Below are 25,566 nucleotides of genomic sequence, written 5' to 3'. Positions count from 1 at the left end.
GAATAAGTTTGGAAAAAGCATTGCGTTTGCACTTGCCCCCATAAACGGGGCAAGTGCAAACTTAGAAATTTTTTCACAAAAGTGCCGTTACTTTTTACCAACATTTTTTAATTTTTCACTTTCAACGGGAATTTGTTGAGAACCATTTTAATGATGCAACGAACGATAATTGATAATTTTTGAAGATTTACATATTTATCTAGGACATGTGAAAGTTGAACTATGGTGAAAACCGTTTGCACTTGCCCCGGTGTACCTTATACCAGGAAATGCTTATTTGTTTTTCAAAATAAACCAATTCAATATCAAAAAGTCAAAAAGAAGTGGATTTTGGAAAGAAAAACAGGGTTTCGAATCTTTAAACGACCTGAAAATCTAATATCTGTAACCAACAGATGTCTTTCGACGATTTTCTCTTGGAGAATTTTCCTAATTGCCGTATCCGTCAATGTAAATAAAATAAAAGTAAGGACACGAAATTATGCTTTGTTATGTCACTTATATGACACCCTAATGCCTGATTTTGCTATCATCGGGTAAACTCAACATCAGGTGTCATGTCATGGCATCATCTTAGTTTTGTATTCTATTTTAGAAAATAATGAAACCTTAGGCCTGTTTAGTTAAGCTCCCGTATTAAATTCTGTACCAATTTAAGCTAAGAGCATTAGGCTGAAAGCTAATTTTGGTCTTTGCTAGCTATCAAATATAATTTATTTAAAAAAAAGTTCTTTTCGTAGGATAGCCTCTTACTGTTAACGGACTCAGGAACAGGACGATTGTTCAGACTGGCTAGAACAACGTGACTGAAGAACCTCTAGCAAAATCATGATTTCTTGAAGAACAACTGCGTGCGAACCATGAGCCCATCATATTTCTGGGGGAGCAATATTGTTGGGACAGACTCAAAACCAGATGGGTGATTTTATTATAGGTACGTGTAAAACTTAATTCTCCCACTGAACTCTAAAATGATAACACATTACCTGACGATGTTTTCGAATGAGCAATTCCCTCAAGGCATGTCATCGGAACAAAAAACCAAACCGGAATTCAATTTTGAGAAAAAATAATCTATAATCAGTAACGATTTCTAATGCGTTTACATCTCTAAAAGAAAACAACCTAATCCTACATAGCAACCCCTAATTTGTGAAGAAATTTTTAAAAAATTATTGTAGGTATTTCTGTTTTTGCACTTCGTCCTTTTCTCGAAACGAATAAACGAATGGATTCAAACACGTTATCCTACTCTAGCAGAAATAGGTAGTTGTTGTTAATCGGTAATTGCATATTGCCTTACTTACAGTCTAACTGTATCAATAATATGGATCCTTAAAAATTCAAGGTTTTGCTTCTAGTCTTGTCGTTTTTTTCTTTCTTTTATTGGTAGTTTCTAGCTAAACACTAGCAGTGGTTGTTGTTATCGACTGTGTACGTTATCACTAAGTATTATGAATAGTTAGCATTTTTACGTTTGATAGCATCACAAAAATATTCACGCGCTAATTCCTCGCCCTCTGCATACAACGATTGCCAGTGAGGTTTCGAGCTCATTCTCACCCGATCACGCTAGATTTTTTTTTATGTTGTCAATATTGGCACACTAACCTGTTTAGTCCCGGTTTCGTCCTAATATAGTCATTCCTCGAAGAGTTTAGTCCCTCTCGATTTTTGGTTACAGGGTTGTTGTCTTGCAACAACTCACTTCAGTACTGTTCGTTGCGATAAGTGCGGAAGAATTTAATTACGATTTCTGGAAGATTTGGAGCTCGACAGATGTACCGATGTCCATAATGGCTAGTTTTTTCGAAACGACGAAACTCGACGGGACCCCACGATTTGCCACGTGTGTCCAAGGCTGTGCGGTAGAGCTAAAATCCGGATACAAAAAATCATAAGTGAATGTTTGGAATAGTTTTGAATTCTTAATACCTTGTAGCCCAAATCAAATGGCACCACCGCATCGTCTTCAGCATGTAAAATCAGAACCGGCTGTCGGAACTCTGCAATATGCTGATCCGATTCGAACCTCAGTTGGTTCGCGTACATTGGTTTTGAGATCATATAATCGAACCAGGGCAAATGGCGGTAGAGCTATAAAAGAAAAGTAGGTTTTAGTTGAAGATTCTTCACTTTCAAATTAAGAAACATACTCTTGAAAACGGATGGGCACAAATCTCTTCCCGAATATTGTTGAAGGGACTCTCTAAAACCAACGCCTTTGGCCCAGGTAAGCTCATATCGGTGAGCAGCGACAGTAAATGGGTAGCCACTCCGGTACCCAACGAATGACCCCAAAGATAAACAGGGTTCGGACTAATACTGGTAATGTACTGATACACAGCTAACGCATCAAACACAACTCCGCGCTCGGTAGGCGAAATCGGAGACGAATCTCCGTAACCTCTGTAATCCATGGTCACCACATGGTAGTTCAGGCTGCGCAAAAGTTGATACAGCTCCACCCGATGAGAAGCCCCCCGGGAAGCAGTGTTTCCGTGCAGATAGAGCACAACGTCATTGGTTCCGGCTCGTAGCGTTGCTTCGAAGAGATCCTTCTGGGTCGCCTCATCGTTCAGATCCAGCCCGTCACGATGGAGGATTTTCTCGATCTCCCGATACTTGCCGGTGTCTTTGTTGGCCAACTCATCTATTTGGTCTTTCACTTCTTCTGGTGCCGTCAAGTTGGCAAGCGTAGTCTAGAATCAATGGAATCAGATCATAATTAATAGCATATATATCAGCCTGAAAGACTGTACAATATCTACTTAGAGGTTGAGTATGTTCTATGTTCAACTCGTGACAGTAAATTCCTGCACCTGCACGGCAGATAATGATAATGATAATGAAACGTCAATATAGAATACAACATGAGAGGACATTTGGTCCTCTACGAATCCTGATAAACATTCTTGAGGAGAAGGAAATTTGACTTTGAAGCCCATGGAGGGTAACTTTTCGAGAGTGTTAGTAAATCGTTTGGCGCTAAATTGAACTCAATTAATCTAACTCTTTCAGGCCACACATTTTTATGATTCGATAATTTTTCGATATTTTCTGACAGCCAGAAACCTGTAGACGAAAACCACACGAAAAGGTTTCCTGTTTAGGAACAAGTGTAGATGTTTTATAGAAAACGATGCCTCTATTGATGTGAACCATCCGGACATCCCTAAAAGACACATTCTTTGAAGGTGATTTAGTTTTGTTGAACTGTTGTAACTTCTCCTTTCTGCCACCACACTTTAGACACCCATAGGCCAAAATTGGTCTCACTATTGTGGAATAAATCCAGTGAATATGTTTGGGTTTGAGTCCCTAGTTTTTCCCGATTGCACGTCGGCATTGTCCGAAGGCCATGCTGACCAGTTTAATATGGAATGACACTCGAATATTTAGCTCGATCAGACACGGTGATTTCGGAACCATAAAACAGCAAAGGGCGCACACCGTATGTGAATCGTGTGTAAATAAAACAATATTAGTTTTATTAGGTTTAACAGAAACAGTATACAGATATTTGAACGGACTATCAAAGTAACTTCAATAATTTGTTTGTCTAATTTAACGCGTATCTTTTTATAGCCTCGCCCTCAAATGACTTGTACGCAATCACTCTTTGTTTTTTGCCCTTTCGCTACAACAAATAGTATCAAAATTCTATGTTATTATTAATAATTATATTATTAGAGCTTATGACCGAAAAGAAGAAAAATTAGGTAGGTATGGACATAAAAGTTCTAAAAATATCAAAAGTTTTTGAACACAAGTCACGTCACGGAATCTTAAAATGATAAATATTTTACATACATAACTCTTAATTTTAAGATTTTTCATTTTTTCTTCGAAATAATTTAAACAGTTGCAATTATTGTTTGATTAAAAAAATGAATTTTCACTTTTTTCATACAAAATTGTTGTAAATTTGTTACTTAATGAAAAGAAGGGTTAATACACCTTTTTAATTCAATTTTTCTACATTTATTTGTAAGAGAAACCATAGCCGATGGAAGTAGCGAAAAGTTTCGTTACACACATGTACGACTGTTGAATAAATCTTCTTTTTGCAACTTTTTGCATAAACAACCATTTCGAAGTAATAAGACAATATTTAGGTATTTCATTTCATGTATTCTAAAGTTTTGAGCATGAATTGTTGTTCTTTTCGATTTCACCAAATTCAAGCACTTCCTATACCTTAGAGCATCTGTATTCGTGGTCCAAACAGCCGGTTTAGACCCAAATTCCGACCCGAGCAACCGCACTGGTAATCCATTATACCAGTTTCAACTCAACTTTTTTTAGAGCTGGTATAAGGATTGATCCAAAACTGATGAGATTTGGATCCAATTTGACGCAGTTCTAAACCGTTTGACAGTTAATGAAACACGAGTGCAGTTGCCAGTTTTTTCATTGGATCGGATCTAATTTCTTTGGTTCAATTCTTGTATAAATTAGACCCAAGAATAGACCACGAATACAGATGCTCTTAGGACTTTTGAGAGTCAAAAAATCCAAACTTTGAGCGCACCCCGCAAGTCCGATTGAGCTGATTCTTTACACAGATCAGTATTGTATGTCGGGCTTCTGATATAGCTCAGTTGGCATGTCTGTTGCTTTCTAAGCCGATGTCCGTGAGTTCAAGGCCAGGAGTAAACATCGATAACAATAGTACCGTCCAGGCCCCGGCGAAGGACTCGTGCATGGGGGGGTTTCGAAATTCAAATTTAGCTAGAAATACCAACAATACCAAACATGTAATACCAACAAAATTAATTGAACTGGTTGACTCAACATTGACTTCAAAATCCATAAATAAAAATTAAAATTATTTTAAACTTGTTGCAAAAAACACGCAATTAAAACAAAGAATATTCCTTAAAAAAATATCTCGTAATCATAGAATTTCAAAATCGGCTGGCAAATCTTGTAAGCAGTCTTGGAGGGTTGAATTATCTGAAATCATAAAAAAATTATCTGTACTTATATGAATCTCTAAATGAATCCATTTGAGTCCATTGTCTTTTAATTTTCTGATTGAGAAAACATTGGTGAAATTTTGAATAAACTAGATTAAAGATTAAGAAAGTCAATTAAAACTTGAACCACTTTAACTTTTTTGTGAAAACGCTTATCGAGAAGCGATCTGGAGTTGAAACGTTTGTCCTAATTTAAGGTTTAGGAAAACTAGGAAAATCAAATTGTAATTCAGTCAAGATTGCGCATTAAAATTAAGCTTTGAAGTTGCTACTTCGAATCATTTTTCGAACTTTACATCATTTTTTCGTCTGTCGGCTTCGCTCTCTGCCCAAATCACCACCCACCGTACCTACTCGGAGAGCAAACAAACACGTTTTGCTGGACGTGCTGCTTATGGTTCTAGAAATTCAGAAATTATTTTACGTTTATAATTTTCATATTATTGTGAAATCTCACAGCGTGAATTGTTGCACCTCACTAGAATGTAGATTAAATTTGCTTTCCAATGAATATACTTTTGATTGGAAAATCCGGGTACAACCTGACGGTGGACCACAAAAACAGATGAAATTTCAACTTGTGAAAAAATCGCGCAAAGTAATCAACTTTGCAAAATTCCAGTAAATTCAATTTTTGTTGCATCAGAAATCTAAAGACAACAAAATGTCAGAATTAGAATAGAATTTGTAATGATATTTTTACAGAAGCTCTACTACCGCTCAAACAGTTTTTACTAGCAATCTAATGAAAAGTAGGTTTTTCAGACCACTTTTTTTTAACTTTTTGTGACCATTTCATTAAAAAAAATTTGAAAAAATATTTCTTGGCTTCATGATGTAGACATTAACTTCAGCTTTCATATGCATAAGGTTTTTTCGGATTTTTTTTTCTTTCATGCTGAATAACGAGAAAACTAGAAGCTTTAGCTATATATTATGTTCTATACATATTTTACTGACATTACAAGGTTTCTATTGATATAAGTTTTATATGAAACTAGCTGACCCGGCAAACTTTGTTAAGCCTGTAATTTTTGAGTATTTTTTTTATATTTTAGCGCTGTTCCTTAGTCAGCCTTCCTTTTAAGTGTATAAAAGCTAGTGGATACCTTTGTATCAGAAAAAAAATCCAGAATTATGGTTCGTTATTCGAATTTCATTATTTTAAGTTCATTAAAAAACTGCTTATCGAATGGAAATATCATACATAAATTTACATTCAAAACCGGCAGTTCGTGACACAAAAACTCTCATACGGTTTGCTCTAATAAGTTCGCTAACTTTTGTTTAGCGAACTTATTTTCTTGTTGAGGTAGCGTATAATGAAGTTCTGCTTATGATCAGTTGTGGTAACTTAAGAACGCTTAATCTATCAAGTTTCAATTTAGTTTAGTCATCATTCCTATTCAAATACTTCTATCTGATAAAGTATTTTAAAAATGTTGAAGATTGATGTCAATAGAAAATGGGTCTATTTTGCTGGAGTCGTCAAAGTTGTATTTTGGATTTGTGTTAACCTCTGTATTTAAATACATTACAGTTTTCTTTAAACATGGTCGTCAGAATAGAAAAATTAAAAAATGAACCCGGAACATTTAAAGAATAATGAATATAAAATTTCTTTTTTTATTTATTATTTCAAATGTCTTTTTTTTTGGACTTTGTACTAAATGCACTAATTTAATCTTATTGTGAATTTACAGAGCTGGGTTTGACAAATATTTAACAATTCAGAAAAAGTTACTATTCATTTCATTTTACAGCAACACTTTTCTAATCAATATAATGTTTGAAAATGTCTTCGAAATTTGTGTCATCATTATCTTTTTTTTCCAATTTTCTGTTAGAGATTGGCAAATTGCACTAAGAATTGAAGAATTTAGAAAAAAAAACGAATTTAAACTTTCTTGTATATAGATTATTTTTCTCTTAACAGGCAAACCCTGAATGAAAACAAATCTATTTTGAGTATTTGGAATAGAAATTCAAAATATTAACAAATTACCTGAATTTATAGTTTATGATCGTAAGATAAGAAACTGTAATCCAGACAGTTAAATTTAATTCTGAATTTTATTATTAATTTGAATCAATATTCTAAATTTGGCTTTATGAATCTAGATTTTCATTTATACTAAAACATTAATTTGAAAGCTAGATTTTCGTTGATCTTGATTTTATTTTTTTGATCAAATTTAAGTGTTTATATTCTTTAATTTACTTATGCTTGACAGATTGTTTATTTAGATCTTATATCTGATACGAAACTTATTTTGTATTTTTGTTTATTGGTTTAGATTTTTCTCCATACTTAAATGTTCGAAATTTTAGGTGGCATGCTTTTTACTTAAACTTTAATTTTTATAATCTTTCAAGTTTTTGGTACTTGATGATATTATTGATTACGATCCTTTTTACTGACTTTCGAAACTGGGAGTTGGATCTAATATCAGGATAAAGTCCTATATAGCTAAAATTTTCAAAAGTTCAGTTTAAACACTAAGCATGAAAGGTAGTGTGCATTTTCCAATGTTTCCTGATCCTTCAATCCGTTTTTATGATAATGATTCAATTTACTTGGAATCACAAAATTAATAACCTTCAATTCTCAAACTAACTGGATAAAATCAACAAAAAATAAATTAAGGTGATCTTTTACCAGTTATATGACTTTCTATTGGTGTAACCAAAACTCATCAGAACTATTTGATTATGAAATGTTTCAATTCAATCTCATTAAGTTGTTTTGAGTCTATTGGAAATTTTACAGCCATATTGCTTGAGTTGCTAAAAAAATTTGACATTTCAAAAAAATTAACGGTGAACGAACAAACATCTAAAATAAATCTTAGAATTGCCTTGATTCTGATGCAAAAAATTACAAATTTTGTCAATATTCTTCGTACAGGCTTTTCGCTATGCTTCGTAGTTGCGGAACCCCATAGGGAAAATCACATCCAAGTATCCATTTTACTGGAGCCACGTGAAAAGTACACTTGCAACGAAAATGGGCGCCAAAACTTCCTATAGAGAGATGAATGCACATCAGTAAGCCTTGATTGCTTTTGGCGCCTTCCTACTCTGGGTGATTCGAATAAAAAAAAATGGAAATTGGGTGCCATGACTTTTATTTGATACGAATAAAAACTAAAAATAAATTTTAAAATTCCACAAAAACATTTTCGAAATTATCTCTCCGTTGTGTTATTCTTCGCGTGAAGACGAACACAACAAAAAAAATCGCATGCAAATCGGATGAGCCAGTGAAGAGTTTTGCGTGTTCGCACATTTCTGTATGGTCTGTCTCTCTCCCTGTTTTATATATATAGATTCATAATAATTCAAACGGCTTTAATAGATTTTACTTTTGGAGTGTCAAAATGACACTCTAAGTCGGAAAAGGGAGTTTTTTTGTCCAGACTTCTAGGGTTCGTCCATAAATAAAGTAAAGATTTAGGGTACCCGAAGAAATTTTTGTTTTTTGAAGCTTCTGAAAAAAATTACAAGCCTTCAAACTTGCAATAGTGTCAAAATGACACTCTAATGCGGATGAGGGTTAAAAGAGCTAGAGAAATAAAAAAAAACAGATTTGTAGAGATTCAAAATTCATGAAAAGTCGTATTTTTTGAGAACTTTTAAAACGGAGTATTTATAAGATATTCAACAAACAAAGTGTCAAACCAATCATTTGGACTGGTGCGGTCTTTCTAGTGTTAAGGCAGAGTAATTACTTGTTAATTACAGGGTCCGGCAATTGACTGCTACAAAATTTTAGGAGTGATTATTTCGAAGAATACAAAACTGAGTTAGATGACACCTTGTTACCTTGTTAACATTATATCTAAGACGTCAGAGGATATTTTTGTTAATTTTGTAATCAAGTGTTTTTTTTTTTTGTAAAAATAGTCCTCGAACCTTAACGTAGTGCTTTGATTGCCTAGTTCCAGGCTGTGAAACGGTAGAAAGACATATTTCGTGAGTTGTCCAATGAGTGCATGTATTTTTTTTTAATTTGGCTCGCACTTGGAAGATACCTGGAGATCAGAAGTACCCAAGTATAGTATGGTGGGGATCGTCAAGCTACAGTGGCGACACCTACCTTGGTGAAGATCATCAAGATGCACCCTGAGAGAATTTCTTGACGTAGTAACACTAAATTGGCGATAGATTTTAATACACCGGATCAAAATCGCCGTCGGATCTTGGAAGATGATCTTTAGGCCCAGCCTTACAAGTACCAAAGATTTCAAGACCTCTCGTTTGAACAGAAGCAAAACCGGGTAGAAAGGGCGAAGCGCAGCTTACGCGGCCCGCGCATTAAAAATTTGGAGAATATCGTGTTTTCTACCGATGAATTCGTCGCCGTACACTGCCGTTCGAAGCAAGATTGTCCCATGTGGAAAAACGTGCAAACGAGAAAAACGCGATTGAAATATGGCCGGGCTTCGACCAGACCGAACTGAGCGCCATGAGAAAATTTATAAACAAAAAAAATTGAATCTCATATAAATCATGTTCACTTTCGAAAAAAACATATATGTTTGGCTAAAATGCAATCCTTGGATTATAAAATATCGATGTTTGTGCATAAACATGAATGATTCTTTCTCTAGATAAAAATATTTGCACACAAAGTTGAAGTTTCTCGAGAAAAATGCTGATGGCGTTCAGTTCGGTCTGGTCAAATCACGACCATATATATCAGCTATATTTCCAATTTTTCTCTCAAACTAAAAATTCACCGGCAGTTTTTTCGTAGTGAACAGTTCAAGTTAATCATTTTACAATGTTTTCTGCCAAGAAAATTACATTTCCTATAAAAAAAAAACAGCAAATTAGAGCCAAAAATGCTCCGTGTGACACTTTTGCGTAGAATTAGAACGAAAAACTGTCACACGGCTACAATTTTTCTATCATTTTAAAAGCTTGCCTTATTTATGTTTTTCCCAAAAACTCATGCTAAACCGTAATTTGAGAAATACGTTCCTCTTTGTTTATAAAAATGTATAGTTGAGTATGGATCCTGTAAGTAGTGCCTACCGAAAAGTGTTTAGTGAAAATTTCTCTGAATAAAACATTCAAGGCTTCTCGCTCCTCCTCTGACCTCTATTATAGTGTTCTTTTCAGTGAATAACATTAAATTCAACAGTTTGAACTCATCTTAAGACAATTTTTCGATGAAATTTGCATTTTTCATAGAATTTTCTCTAGTGTGACATTCTTGCGTAGAACTATCAACATAGAGACAACCACCTTGATGAAAATTTCGTATAATTTCAGAACAAAGTTTACTTGTTTGTGTTTTTATTCGAAAGTTAACACTAAAAGAGACCGTTTCCAGCAAAAAAAGTGAATATGACCCAAAAGTCACATGGGACATTCTTGCTTAGAACGGCAGTACAGCGGTTCGTGAAAAAACAGAACTACAGGTAATGGTTGCCAGAAAAATCACGAACCTATGCAAACGTATTAAAGGCCACAAGACGACAGAAATCTGTCTTATTAAAGGTCTGGGTCGGAATCGCCCTTACTTTCTTGGTGAAGATCAACCGAACACCCTGAAGAGGTGTAGATCAATCAATTTAAGTATCGAAAATAGTTCAATGTCATGTCCTCGAACTATGGACACATCCTTATTCTGGTCTTGGTTGGTGGTTTTTCAGCAGAACTTCGCATTGGCTAACGAAGGAAAGAGGTAAGAGGTCCCAATTTTTGTGTGCGAATTTTTGTCGAGGGTTAATTTCGAGTATGGAGTGGTCGGGAAGTTCGCCGGACCCTAACCCTATGGACGTGGCTGTCTAGGGTAAACAGAAGCCCGAAGTCTACTCTACAAAACATGACGGGTTGGAAGTTCTGAAGCGCCATCTAGTTGAATTCTGGGATGAAATATAACACAAAAACCACCTGCGGGCTTTTTAGAATATGTGCCTTGAGCTTCTGTGATTAAGCTCAAGGACAAAAAAAATCGAAAGGCATCAATGGATTTCAAAAATATGATCTGTTTTGATGTAAATCGTATTAAATTTGAAAGAAAACGTTTTTGTTTTGTTCAAATTATTTGTTAGTTCCAATGTAGCACTTTAATTGCCGGACCCTGTACACTTTGGTGGCACTGCTTATTTCTTCCACACTGGTCATAAAATACTCATTAAACTTGTTGGCAATTTCCATCTCGCACTGAATTTCAGATTCACCAAATGATATGGACCGGGGAGCAAAAGTACTGGGCTTGATCATTCGTTTTAGAACTATCCAGAGGGCTTTGGGGTCATTTTTATTTTCTTCAATTTGGCGTTGTATGAAGTTTCGCTTTTTGTAAGGCAAATGAATCCTTAGCACTTTGTTTTTCGACCATGTTTGTGCGGCGTTAAAAACTTTGAATCTTTTGTACGCTTTGTCCCATCGCGATTTAAATTCAACTAGCTCCGCATCTAACAATTTCGAGGACTCTTTCAATTTCACATATTCTAAACATACATTTTTTTAAACATTTAAAAGACACTGCCTTTTGGTGTAGGTCATTCAAACCGTCCACTTCAGATAAATTATTACACAATAAATTTAACAACATTTCTTAACTGTAATTTTTCCATTACTTAACTTTTGCAATATGTTCCTGGACTTTATTTTCTGACATTGAAAAACATAAATTTTAATGAGAGTTAAACTTGAGGATTTATGTGTACATCATGTTATTATTGATCAAGAAAATACATCTATCTAAAAGCTTATGTCATTGTGCTAAAAAATTATAATATTTTCTTCACTTTGGAAAAAGTAGTTTTTTTGAAGATGTTTCGGTGTATTTGAAGGGGAGATTAATTTTTTGTAAAGAGATAGATACTCTGTGAATTAAAGATGTGTTCCGCATTAAAAATTATTTTTGGAAATGGTGCTCGTTATGCCCTTATCTCCTCTACTTTATTTTGCAAACAAAAGGAAATATATTCCTTAAAGAATCGATTTTTCCATGATCATTCAAATTTCAATTGAACTGATCAAATTTTGCATGGAATGTCCGGAAATGCTTATCTTAGAACCTCTTGGAAGAGGACTGTGCTATGAAAATGTAGAAGAAACTTATGAAATTCGTCTTTTCTGTTTAAAAAAAATGTAAACAAGTTGCGCGAAAGCCGACAATTTTTCAAGTCATGAAAAAATCCATAAACACACATTCTTTGCACATATGTATACATACAAAGCTAGGCAGTACAATTTTCGGCACATGCGAATCGCCACAACAGAAATAGAATCTTCTAATGCTGCGCTTCCTGGAAATGTAGGTCAATCAAGTTCAGATGTACTGAATAGGTTTGTTTGTTTTTTTTTTCTTTACGTACGGAAAATAACCCTCAAAACTTATTTTATGTATTTTTTTTAAATCTATTGATGAGAAACGAACATCGGACAGATAAGGGTTATTCATCAGAATGTATAACAATGTAAGCACTCGGTTATGTAGCACAAACTTGCTAAAAACCGTTGATTTCAGCTCTGCGCAAGCGGTTGAGAATCTTGATTCCAAACATATGTATTCTGATAACGATTTCGATTTCGTAACTCAATTAGAGCACAGAGCCGAACTTCGGAGCTAATCTTCGGATGATTCTTCAGTAACTTAACGGAAAAGTTTCGGTAAAACGGTACTTACATCCTCAATTTGCAGTTGTTTCGCATAGCGCCGCACTAGATCGTTCGGCAGCACGTGCCACACTGCCAGATCGACATCGATGTCCTCCTCCTGGTCCCGGTAGGTGACGTAGAAGTTCCGGGTCGCACAGAGCCCACTTTTTTCCGGCCGTTTCAGATCCAAATTGGGCGGGTAGGTGACTGCAAACAGTACAGGAAGGTTGACATTTAAGCCGTTCAACGCAATAGGCGCGATACTTACTAAAGGTCAGAAACAGAATACCCTTCTGTAGGCCGAAGGAATATTTGAATATCAGCGGCAGGATGATGAACACGATCACAAACACCAGGATGCCGATCTTGCACGTTGCCAGACATATTCTGAAAAGAAGTGGATACGGGGGAAAACTACGTATGAGAAAGATTACGTAAAATTCGCAAACGAGCGCAACAGAAGAAGGAAAACAAAAACTGGGGAAAAATTTCACCGACGTGTTTCGTTTCGCGAAGTAGGGCATAGCTTCTTTCTATCTGACTGAGAAGCAGGGATGATCCCGGAAGATTCCTTATCGCTTCGATTTCCCGGCGGCACAAGAAAAGCGGCGTCAGACGGAAATGAAAGATTAATCTCGCGCGTGAAAGTGCGCCAGACGCACTAGTACACTAGTAACTACTTGAACTTGACCGTGAAAAAAGGTGTGCGCGTTTGCCTCTGGTTATATTCGCAATATCAATTGCAATAAACTGTCTAGAAACTCGTCCGGTATATTATGCTCTATTCTCGGGACTGAGGGCGTGTGTGCTCAAGCTCAAGCAACAGATCCGATGACACAATTCTACACATATATTTTTCCGAGCCGGTGCAGCAGCTCTTTTTTTATTTTGTGGTGTGAAAACTCGCAAATTTCGCTTTTTTTTGCTAGCGCGAGCTGAGAAAAACACATATGTTTGTACCTCGTGGCTGGTACCGGAGGACTAAATCCGTTATGGTGGGCATCCGATGGTTATCATCCAAGTGCAGTCCAGAGAATTTGCAGCGACGAAAGCGACGCTAATGTAAATATCAAATGCAAACAGCGAGCAACATCTGGCTACTAATCTTCGATTGCACACTTTTGCACTACATTTTAAAGCTTTGAGCCAACTAACAGAGCAATAAGGTGTGTCAGGTTTTCAATATATTTTTTAAATAAATATTTATAAGAGTTGTTAACCCTAATCCTTCAAAAAATTTTATACCCATTACAGTTCTTGGAGTGTCAATTTGACACTCCTGACTATAACGCATTATTCAAATTTATAGTTCTGAAAGCCTTGTAACTCAAATATGTTTCTGATACTATATTCTGCTACAGTTTTTGAATTATTCTAAGTCTAAGACAAAAAATCCGAAAAAAACATGCTTTGGGAAAAATACTATAGACCACCCGAGCAGACTTTTATGGCAAAATTATAGCCAATTTTGCTACCACGCCCTGAGAGTCTAATGTGTTCTTATTTTGCTTGACATAAGTGGTACACAGCAAAAAGGAGAACACAAATTTTCATAAATGGTTAGCAAAGTAATGCCTAATTTTGTTATAACTAACACCTCGTTTTCCTAGAGTGAAGAGCTCAAGGATGCCAATATAAGGCATCACATAATTTTCATCGATAGCAAAATTTGACATCTTATATCTTATCTATGGCTAAATTTACTATCGTAAACAACTCAACACCAAAAGATGCTATCAGTTTTGCTATTTACAGTTTATTTTGGTTTCAATTTGCATTTAATTTGTGCATCAAAGTCTGCTTGGGCAGCTACACTGATAGCGCCGATGTGGTCTAGCGGATAGGCTGGCGCGAGTCTGGTATTGGTACGCCAGGCGTACTGGGTTCGATTCCCGGTATCGGTAAGAAAAACTTTTGGGTTTGAATCCCAGAGGCGGCCGACAGGTAAGATGTGTTTCATTCTGTAACTGATTATATAATTGGAATGTTCAATCAGTTGCCAGCTGGCCAGGTATATACACGGATGCCGGAATACCTGTAAGTAAACTAGCCCACCTGATTGATTCGTTCTTCCAAAATATACCTACATCAACACACGTAATACACTCACTTCATAACAGTTCATACGAAGCCATGGGGTCCGGGTATGGTGGCGCGCTGCATTGGAGATTCGTTGAACTTAATAATCTAAAGAATGCATGTGAACACATACTTTGGCAGAAACTGCGGTGAATCCGTGCACCCATGGTGGATTACCAACATACATACATACATACATACAAAGTCTGCTTGGGCAGCTACCAAATGCACAAAAAACTCTGCGCTTCATATTTTGAGAATCTAAAGATGAAAAAATATGTCAAATTGCGTCAACTTTCAAATCCAATTTAGAAAAAAATACTGCGATTGAAACAATTTTGACCGATAATCGATTGAAAACTTTGAAGAGTTCATTTTTGATGATTAGGTATAATCTAAAAAAAAAAACAATATAATATATCCACAGAGAACAGACGTACAAGCTCGAACAAAAAATCTTCCAAAAAGTGTGTAAAATTTCAAATGCTGACATTCAAAAAATTCGTAAGAAATTGACTTGAAATAGTGCCATCTATCGCGCCGTTCAAAAGTTACAAATCAAATTTTCAAGTTGCCAGTTTTCGGAAAGGCCCAGCCAAAAAACAAAAAAAAAGTTCAAAACTATCGTTGGAAATTTTACACAAGTTTCTTGGGCTAGCTTGTATGTCTGTTCTCTGTGATATATCCTTATCTAACCGGTCGCTCAACTAGGCTCAAGTTTGTATGGAAATTCGACATCATTTTCTCTTGCTAAACTACAGATTCCACTTTTTAGGTTCGAACTCCTAAGCATGTGAATTAGGAAAACCAAATTTAGAGAGCCATGGATTCGCACGCTCACAAGTTAGAGCCAAAAGGTGGATTTCGCAGTTTAGTTCGAACAAACGAAGTCAAATTCCCATACAACCATGAGGGTCATCTAGCGTCCCACTAGAACTAACCGAATGAGCTAAAATTGTGCATGAAACCTTCTGATAGGTCAAGGAACATACCACTATTTTTGAACCACCTTTCTATGGGGAGTTCCTGATATCAGTTCGTCCGCACATGTCTGATTAATGTTTGTTTGCAGTTTAACTCAAAAGCAAATAAGTTGGGGCTCCAGAGAGTTTCGATATATGTATGTATTAACGTGAATCAAAATCATCAAAACCGAAGCTTAAAGATATCCTAAATTTGTTAAATGGCGAAGCAAACAAATATTTAAATTTCATAGAAAATTTTTAAAACGTAAATAAGTGGTCGAACAAAACCATTTTTTTTAACGTTGGTATATTCGATGGTATTGTTTTGATGAATTATAAATTTTATGGAGAACGATCAAAAATATATTTCGTGCTAATTAAAAAACCAACCTACTAAAGATAAAAATACTTCTCATCAAAGTGTGACAGTTTTTCAAAGGATTTAAAAAAAAACTTTATATGCTTTTCCCTTTTTCTTAAACCTCATCCACTCTTGAGTGTCAATATGCCACTATTGAAAGAAAAAACATGCTTCGGAAAAAGTCTATAGACCAGCAAAAAAATGCTCAAAAAAAAAAATTCCACTTAGTGCTCAAAAAAGCTGATGTTAGAAGCTATGTGTTGCGCATAGAGTGAACCAAATGCTCTGAAATTTGGCATGAGGCCTTTGGCGGGCCAAGAAGCGATTTCAGCCCTCAAGGTTTTCATTCCGGAACACAAAGCATAACCCATTTAGAAACGAGACACTTTCTCTTGGTGATAGCTGAGTTCCTTGTGATCGATTATAAAAATTTTTAAGAAAATTGATAATGAAATTTTGAAGCATTGTATTTCTTGTTAAAACAAATATTTTGTCTATTTTTCTATTTTTTTTTTTTCAAAGTTCAAAACTGACGCATTTTCGAGATATTTACATCGACAGCCGTACAGTATTTCAAGTAGCGGCATGAAAATAGTTTAAATTGGAGTTCGACTGTCGAACTAAGTTTTGGGTATAGAATTCTCGAACACAAAGTTGAGGGGTGCCACTGAAGCGTTGTTTTGAACCACAACAACATAATTTGGAGTTTGAAATCGGGAGCGTATATTTAAGAGGAAGTATTAGTACAAAAAACTGATAAATATCATGACTGAGAAAAGTGTAGCGGCGATCGAAGACAGACACCGAGAATAAAGTAGAAGTGTCTCTCACAAATAAAGGAAATGTAATTTTGTTCATAATTTTCAAGATTAACTAGAAAGTATTCCGATTAAACGAACGGTTTTTGTTATACACGCATTCATAACTGTCCCAATTCTTAATGAACTTTAGCTTTACCGCTTTTTTTAAACAACCATTGGATGTGGGCTAGCCAAATGTCCACGGTGGGTGACTGGGGTGGGTTACTTTTTATGTCCACGTGGTATCTGAACAGTCGCCTAGTGAGTTAAAGTCCTGTGGAAAGGAGTACAAAAAAATGAACTCTCTGGAGCCTCAAAATGATGATTAAGTCAGCACAACAAAAATCACCATTCGAGCCAAAGAATTCTAAAACAGTTTTGTTGATGAACTTTGTTCCGGCCTCAGTTGACGATCAGACTTCGTATTAGGCAGACGTGTTTCGATCTAACGCTACTTATATAAAAAACAATTTGCAGCAGTGCTGTGTACGGTTTTTTTTTGCTATGGCTGATGATTTGGTGAAGAATACCGTTGCGTTCAGGTTTCCTGATGGTGCTCCCGGGCCGTCGTTGGTCGAAGTGGCCAGGTTCGTAAAGCAATTCGATGCGGACAAGGCGAAGATGGAGTCATCCTACAAGGTGGCCGAAGAAAAGTCTTTGTACATTAAATTTAAGACGCACGAGGCAATGAAGGATGCGATCGCTCAGAACTCGGAAGTCCTTAAGTTCTGCTATTCTAATGGTAAAACAGTGGATGTTTCAATGGGAGTTGCGGGCTGCTATACGAAATATGTTCGTATTTTCGATTTGCCTCCGGAAGTATCCGACGGCAATATCGCGGCTGTGATGGGCAAGTTTGGAAATATAAAGAGAATGTTGAAAGAAAAATTCCCAGCCGAACTCAAGTTGGACTTTTCACGGGTGTGAGAGGTGAAAAAGGAGATCCCAGGTTATTTGTTCTTCTTGAACCGAAGAGGAAGAATTTACTATGAGGGACTCAAGCAAAAGTGCTATTTGTGTAAGAAAGAAGGTCACATTAAAGCCAACTGTTCTCAAAATAAACAACGGATCACTCAAGAGGGAGGGAACGATCAACAAATCGACGGAACGCACGCGGCTCTCCCAGCTAGCTCTGCTACCCAGTAAGCGCGTCCTCTCAGAAATCGACAGAGCATGCAAAAAATTGAGAGTTGAGTCACCGAACTTAGAATAAAACGGTTAACTTCGGCGACACTCCAAGAACGCAAATATTTTCATTCGGTTTGTCCTGCCGAGATAGGCAACAAATACGAATGCGTACATGCGAAATCAGTTTGAATCGTACCCTCGCACGGTGTGGTCGCATTTTGTCCCCGTGTCCCGTGTGTGCTTTCAATCGTAGCTGTCGACTTCTCAGGCAGGCGAACACGCGTCTCGGAGGGAAACATACACACACGATTCGGATTGTGTTCGTGTGTTTCTCTGGAGGGCGTGTCTTAGCTTAATTCGTGGCACTCACCCAAGGCACGCGTATGGTGTGTTCCTCTCTAACGATGTGATGATGCAAAATCGCCAGAGAGATCGTTACGATCCCTCTGGCGATTTGAGTTACCTCTCTGCCGATTCAAATTTACCGGGTAGCAGGGTCCCAGTAAGCGCGTCCTCTCAGAAATCGACAGAGCATGCAAAAAATTGAGAGTTGAGTCACCGAACTTAGAATAAAACGGTTAACTTCGGCGACACTCCAAGAACGCAAATATTTTCATTCGGTTTGTCCTGCCGAGATAGGCAACAAATACGAATGCGTACATGCGAAATCAGTTTGAATCGTACCCTCGCACGGTGTGGTCGCATTTTGTCCCCGTGTCCCGTGTGTGCTTTCAATCGTAGCTGTCGACTTCTCAGGCAGGCGAACACGCGTCTCGGAGGGAAACATACACACACGATTCGGATTGTGTTCGTGTGTTTCTCTGGAGGGCGTGTCTTAGCTTAATTCGTGGCACTCACCCAAGGCACGCGTATGGTGTGTTCCTCTCTAACGATGTGATGATGCAAAATCGCCAGAGAGATCGTTACGATCCCTCTGGCGATTTGAGTTACCTCTCTGCCGATTCAAATTTACCGGGTAGCAGGGTCCCAGTAAGCGCGTCCTCTCAGAAATCGACAGAGCATGCAAAAAATTGAGAGTTGAGTCACCGAACTTAGAATAAAACGGTTAACTTCGGCAACACTCCAAGAACGCAAATATTTTCATTTGGTTTGTCCTGCCGAGATACCTAGAGGCAACAAATACGAATGCGTACATGCGAAATCAGTTTGAATCGTACACTCGTACGGTGTGGTCGCATTTTGTCCCCGTGTCCCGTGTGTGCTTTCAATCGTAGCTGTCGACTTCTCAGGCAGGCGAACACGCGTCTCGGAGGGAAACATACAAACACGATTCGGATTATGTTCGTGTGTTTCTCTGGAGGGCGTGTCTTAGCTAAATTCGTGGCACTCACCCAAGGCACGCGTATGGTGTGTTCCTCTCTTACGATGTGATGAAGCAAAATCGCTAGAGAGATCGTTACGATCCCTCTGGCGATTTGAGTTACCTCTCTGCCGATTCAAATTTACCGGGGTTGAACAGCAGGCTCCAATGAGCTACTCAGGAGTGGTACAGAGTCCTGTGGCCAAACAAATGGAACCGGAGCTACAGCTGAGGATGACCACTTTGACATCATCATCATCAACAACAACAGACAAACGGATAACTGATTTAGAAGAGGAGGAAAGATCTTTCACCGAGGTACTCAGAGAGTTCGCGGAAAGTGAAAAAATGGAGGTCGAGGAAGCTAAAAAACTGAGTGCAGTCAAACGGCACCGATCTCTGCTATCGGAGACTGCGACAGATGAGGATGGATTCAGCGAGCAGATTTCTCGGCGTACCCGTAGGGCGAAGAAAGGTACACTCGCTGAGATTGCAACTACACCTAAAGTGACACCGACTGAGATCGGTCGATCACGGAGTAAGTAGTCTCACACAGGTACAACTTTTGCAGAAATTCATTGATCATATTGTAGATGCGAAAGAACTCAGAGCTCTTTAGAATGAATATTTTAAGGAAAATTGCAACTATCAATATTAATTCAATTTCTATTGAATCAAAGAAATTGCTACTAAAAGATTTTATCATCAAAAATGACATTGACATTGCACTGCAGTTTTGATAATTTTGGTTTCATTTCCACACACTTTGCTATAGTTAATATTAGCCATGACAACAAGGGTACCGCAACTTTAATAAGGAAGTCAATTAGGTTTAAAAACCCGTTACTCGATCCCAATGGTAGGCTTTTATCAATCTCAGCAGAAGGAATAAATATAGTAAATATTTACGGCCACTCAGGCTCTAATCTGCGCGAAAGAGACGAACTTTTCAGCTCTACAACGGCTGTACATTTCAACAAGATGAACACTTTCTCAACTATTTTCGCTGGGGATTTCAATTGCGTTCTTGAAGCTGATGATTACAAAAATGAGAGTGGGAATAATATTTCTAAGGCATTGAACACACTTGTTAGGCTATTAGGTTTGAATGATGTTGCTCATTCACTCAAAATTAACAAAAAAGCATTCACATTTCATAGAGGGCATTCTGCTTCGCGGTTACGGATCGTTTTTACGTTGATAAATTATTCAAAAAACGTGTTGTTAAATTAGAAACAATCCCGATAGCTTTTTCGGATCATCACGCTGTGATAATGAGCTACATTGTTGATCTTTCATCAAGATTACCAATACAAGGTAAAGGTTACTGGAAAATTAGTACACATAGTATGAATGACGAATCTGTAAGGTCTGATTTCCGTGACGCGTATGAACAGCTTAAAAAAAAGACGTAAATACCTTAGCAACTTTAATGAATGGTGGTCATTCGATTTTAAGAACAAGATAAAGCAGTTTTTTAGTCGCAAATCTTATGAATTTAACTCTCAAATACGGCAGCAAAAAGATAATTTGATAAAAGAAATGTACGATCTTAATGCACAACTTGCACAAGGAAGAGATGTTTTTGATCAGATGACCATTGTCAAATCAAATCTCATTAAAATTGAGGAAGACCGGTTATCAAGTTACATGAAACGCTACGATGCATACACAAATTCTAGAAGGAGAAAAGGCTGGAATTTGTCACATGTCGCGAATGATTAAAAACAAGTTTCAACCACAATTGTCGCAAGGGATTAAAAATTCAGGTGTAGTTCTTAAGGAACCCGATAAAGTGAAGGCGTTCATTTTTGATCACTTTAAGGAATTATTTAATGAAAAGAGTGTTGATAGCGGTACTTTTGAGGCTTTAAATCATGTTCATAAGAAGCTTTCGGTGGAAAGCAAATTGAAATAATTAGAAGAGATTGGTGAAGATGAATTGAAACTTGCTGTTAGAATGGCAACCAAGAAAAAAGCCCCTGGGCCTGATGGACTCACATATGAGTTTTATGATATTTTTTTCGAAACAATTAAAGCAGGTCTATTAAAATTATTTAATGGGATATTATTTGGAAATTTGGTACCTATTGAATCTTTTTCTAGTGGGATTATTATTTTAATACCCAAAACAGGAAATAAAAGTGACATTAATAACTACCGCCCGATATCCTTACTGAACGCCGATTACAAAATTTTCACTAAAATTTTAGCTCAACGGTTTTCTTTATGCATGCAACAAATTTTAGGAAACGAACAAACAGCATGCAAACTTGGCGGTTCCTGTACAGATAATCTTGACATAATAAGGACACTGTGCATTAAAGCAAATCAATCAAAAAGATTCAAATTTGCCTTATTAAGTGTTGATTTAGAAAAAGCATTTGATTCAGTTCAGCATTCGAAATTATGGAAAATCATGAGCAATTTCGGATTTCCAGCACAGGTTATACAATGTATACAAGGCATATATTGCAAGGCAACCTCACGTGTAATATTTAATGGATATTTAACTAATTCATTTCAAATAAAAAGATCAGTTCGCCAAGGTTGTCCCCTGACTATGATATTATTTTCGTTATACATTGAACCAATGATCAGACATTTAAATGACAATCTGGTGGGTATTCTGATAGATAACAAAATCATAAAAATACTAGGTTACGCAGATGATTTGACAATGGTTGTTAAAAATGACGACGAAATTTCTAAAGTTCTCGAAGTAATCAATAAATATTCCAATGACGCAGGAATCAAACTAAATTTCAAGAAATCAGGGTTTTTAAGATTAACCAGTTGTTCTTTGGGTCCTCAGATTATCGCAGAAAAAAATTCATTAAAGGTATTAGGATTAACTATAACAAGTGATATGAAGCAGATGATAGACACAAACTTTAATATGATAATTGCTAATGTGAAATCAACCATACATTTGTACAATTCGCGGAGATTGAATTTAATTGAAAAAGTGTTCATAGTAAATACTTTCTTACTCTCTAAAGTGTGGTATATAGCCCAAATTTTACCACCTACTAACAAGCATTTAGCTGAACTCAAAATGATAATTGGCAACTTAATTTGGAGTCACCATAGACTGTTTAGAGTGGAAAGGAATCAACTTTATTTAGATAGAGATAGAGGAGGATTGCAAATGTTAGGCCCTGAAGTGCAATGTCAAACTTTATTCATTCGGAATATTTTGTTTAAAAATGAAGAACCGATTCATCACTATTTCATGAAAAACACAAATTTAAAAAAAAATTCATTCAATGGTAAAAAATGGATTAGCAATGCCTTTGAAATTCAAAATCAGGATGATTTAAAGACAAACAGATTGATATACAAATTCTTACTCAAGAAAAAAGACATAAAAATTAGAATAGAACAAAAATTTGTAAATGTGCAATGGACAAATATTTGGAAAAACATAGGAAAAAATTACCTAACCTCTAAAGCAAAATCTATGTTATTTGAAGTTTATAATGATGTGTATCCAAACAAAGTAAAACTGTATAACCATAATGTTGCTAATGTAGATAGTTATTATTGTGACATTTGTCAGCAGATAGATTCTAATTTGCATAGGATACTCTCATGTACAAATTCTTATATAATATGGAATTGGATCTCAAGAGTAATAAGATAAAGACTAAAAATAATCGTAAATGGCAGAAGAGATTTTATACCAAGACATAAATGATAATAGTTTTGAAGAAAAAACCGCTCTATGGCTTGTTGCAGAAGCTATAAATTACAATATGATCAATTATAAAAATCCTAGCTTGTTTATGTTTAAAAAACATATAAGAGAATTTAGATGGAATAATAGGAAAGTCTGTAAGAAAGTTTTTGATTCAAGTATCAATATTTTTTAAAGTAACGAAATAGAAGTTGTAGAATTTAAGTTAGAGTTAAGTGTGAATGCTTTTTCTTATGTATTCAATAAAGTTTAAACTTTGGAAAAAAAAATAAGACGGATGTATCGACGTTATAAGACGATTAGCCGTTGGCGTCGGTTAAAAGATGCTGTAAAAACGCATACAAAAAAATAATCCAAATTTTCAATAAATGTATACAAATTGGACAAAATTTTGCATGCAATAAACCTAGCTAAACAAGCTACATTGCACAAAATCAAAACATATATTTTGTATTTTAGTTAAAGTTTCACTTTCTTTCTTTCAGCAGTTCGAATTTTCAAAGAATTTATCAAATGATCCAATAAAATATCTTAAACTTTCTTTACTTCGAACTTCAGAATTTTCTGAAAAATCTAAGCGGGTGGGGTGATATAAGAAGAATTTGTTATTTACTCCGGCCTTATTTAAAAAAAAAATCGCACTGTTTTAAAGATTTTTTTACTGTTCATAATTAAATATGACTTCTTGTTTATAGAAAAATCAGCTTAGTATTTGTTACATTTCCAGAACAACAAATTTGAAAAGTGGCGCGTTGTGACGTCCCAACTTCAATCATTCACATACCATCAACCATCAGAAAATACACATTTTATTTTCAAAAATAGGTAAGCGCTTTTAATTCTGAATTCTAAAGATACAACATTTTGTTTTGTTAGCAATCAAAAACAAATTTTATACACGATTTTCTGAAGAATAGGCTCCAAAACTTTCGTCACGTCCTCTCGAAATTGGTTGATAATCACAACATTATAAGTCGCTCAGGCATAACTTTTTGTGTAAAAGAAAGCACAAGTACAAAACATCTTCCTACAAGAGACTGTTGGAGCAAGGCCGAAAAATGTTAAGGAGCGTTTCCAAAATCCTGATGTGAAAAATGTATTCTTTTTTTTTTTTTTTTTTTTTTTTTTTTTCATGCGGCAGCTTTATGAGAAATCACACGGCCCTTTTGAGGCCAAAATTACTCACCGCGGGGGAAAGCTAGGTAAATGAAATGGGTAGGATTGGGAGGAGACCGCAATACACCGGGCGGATTAAGAATGTGTCTCATTTAAACTCCGGTTGCTCTCTGACAAGTCAAACCCTGGCGAACCAGGGCTGGGCTTGCCAATAAGCCGTAATGCGAGCGGGGGTATTTTATATCAGTTGTATAATGTGTAAATGTGTAACACTGTGTCATGTGAAGTGAGCAACAAATAGTAGCTTTGGTTTGGTTTGTTTGCTGGATTCGTCGTGATATTAAGTAGTATTGTGTCGTCTGAAGTGAGCAACAAATAATAGCCTTTGTAGGGCTGAGTTTTGTTGTCACAGTGAGTAATATTGTGTCATGTGAAGTGAGCAATGCTTGAATTTTGTTGTCACAGTGAGTAGTATTGTGTCATGTGAAGTGAGCAACAAATAGTAGCCTTTGTAGGGCTGAGTTTTGTTGTCACGGTGAGTAATAATGTGTCATGTGAAGTGAGCAACAAATAGTATCCTTTATAGGGCCGAGTTTTGTTGTCACAGTGAGTAGTATTGTGTCATGTGAAGTGAGCAACAAATAGTAGCCTTTGTAGGACTGAGGTTTGTTGTCACAGTGAATAGTGTTATGTTGGGCCCTACCTGTCACCTAACCTTACTCGATTCAAAAACTTTGAGCCCATGATAGTTTTCTCTTGAGATTAGCATAGATTGGCGTATAAAAATATTTACAAATGAGTAAGTCTTTAGAGATTCAAAACAAATGTGTGGCTACTCTGTAATTATATTAACAGCTTGGATACCATAAAACAGAATCTCCATTAAAAGGTGTTTATCACTGCAGCAATTGTAAAAAAAAAATCTACGTTACACAAACAATAAAATAATTGATAAATAACCAAACAAGACCATACTACTAATGACAATGCTGAACATCTTTTCAGAGCAACTTTACTCAATCTGTTTCGATTGAAAGAAATAACACTTCTATTTTTAATTCCCAATATTATCTTCCTGGACTGCCTTTATATTATTGTTTTTCAAAATCGTAACATCTTTCTTCGACTACCTTAATTGAATTTCAAGCCTAACCGAACAATAGACGAATCTACCAAAAAGCGTTGAAACGAGAAAGAATTATTGTTAACAGGAAACTGTCCAAAAAGCATTCTGATCCAATGAGCCTCTAGTTCTTGTAAATTGCTTGATTTAAGAATAATCCTTCGAAATTCATAAACCGCAAATGCACACTTACTAGAGCATTGGGGAGACGAATACTACTACCTTTACCTTGCCTAGTAACACATTGAACAGTTATTAACCCGTGACCCATTACAGACTAGGATACGGGGACACATCTGGACCTACAGAATACCGGACCTGAAATATAAAACTTTATTAAACAAATTGTATGAAAAATTATATCAGGT

General features: G+C 36.2%; 1 protein-coding gene across 4 annotated transcripts in view; it reads right to left on the bottom strand.

Moving 5' to 3' along the window:
* Positions 1–1,052: 1,052 nt before the first annotated feature.
* Positions 1,053–25,566, bottom strand: part of LOC129743572 (lysophosphatidylserine lipase ABHD12) — a 34,814-nt gene continuing 10,300 nt past the window's right edge. For 2 of the 4 annotated variants that reach the window (XM_055735626.1, XM_055735628.1), the window contains 5 exons: positions 12,874–12,992; positions 12,634–12,812; positions 2,157–2,702; positions 1,936–2,097; positions 1,053–1,874 (listed from right to left, as the gene is read on the bottom strand). In XM_055735626.1, the coding sequence (XP_055591601.1) occupies positions 1,710–1,874; positions 1,936–2,097; positions 2,157–2,702; positions 12,634–12,812; positions 12,874–12,992 (1,171 nt within the window). In that variant the 3' untranslated portion in view covers positions 1,053–1,709. Of the gene's footprint in view, positions 1,875–1,935; positions 2,098–2,156; positions 2,703–12,633; positions 12,813–12,873; positions 13,020–13,103; positions 13,603–25,566 lie in introns of those variants that run through there. The other 2 variants (XM_055735627.1, XM_055735629.1) reach the window with 2 other exon arrangements.

This window comes from Uranotaenia lowii, chromosome 2, assembly GCF_029784155.1.
Source record: "Uranotaenia lowii strain MFRU-FL chromosome 2, ASM2978415v1, whole genome shotgun sequence".
In the NCBI taxonomy this organism is placed as follows: Eukaryota; Metazoa; Arthropoda; class Insecta; order Diptera; family Culicidae; genus Uranotaenia; species Uranotaenia lowii.
This window is presented reverse-complemented; position numbering and strand designations above follow the sequence as displayed.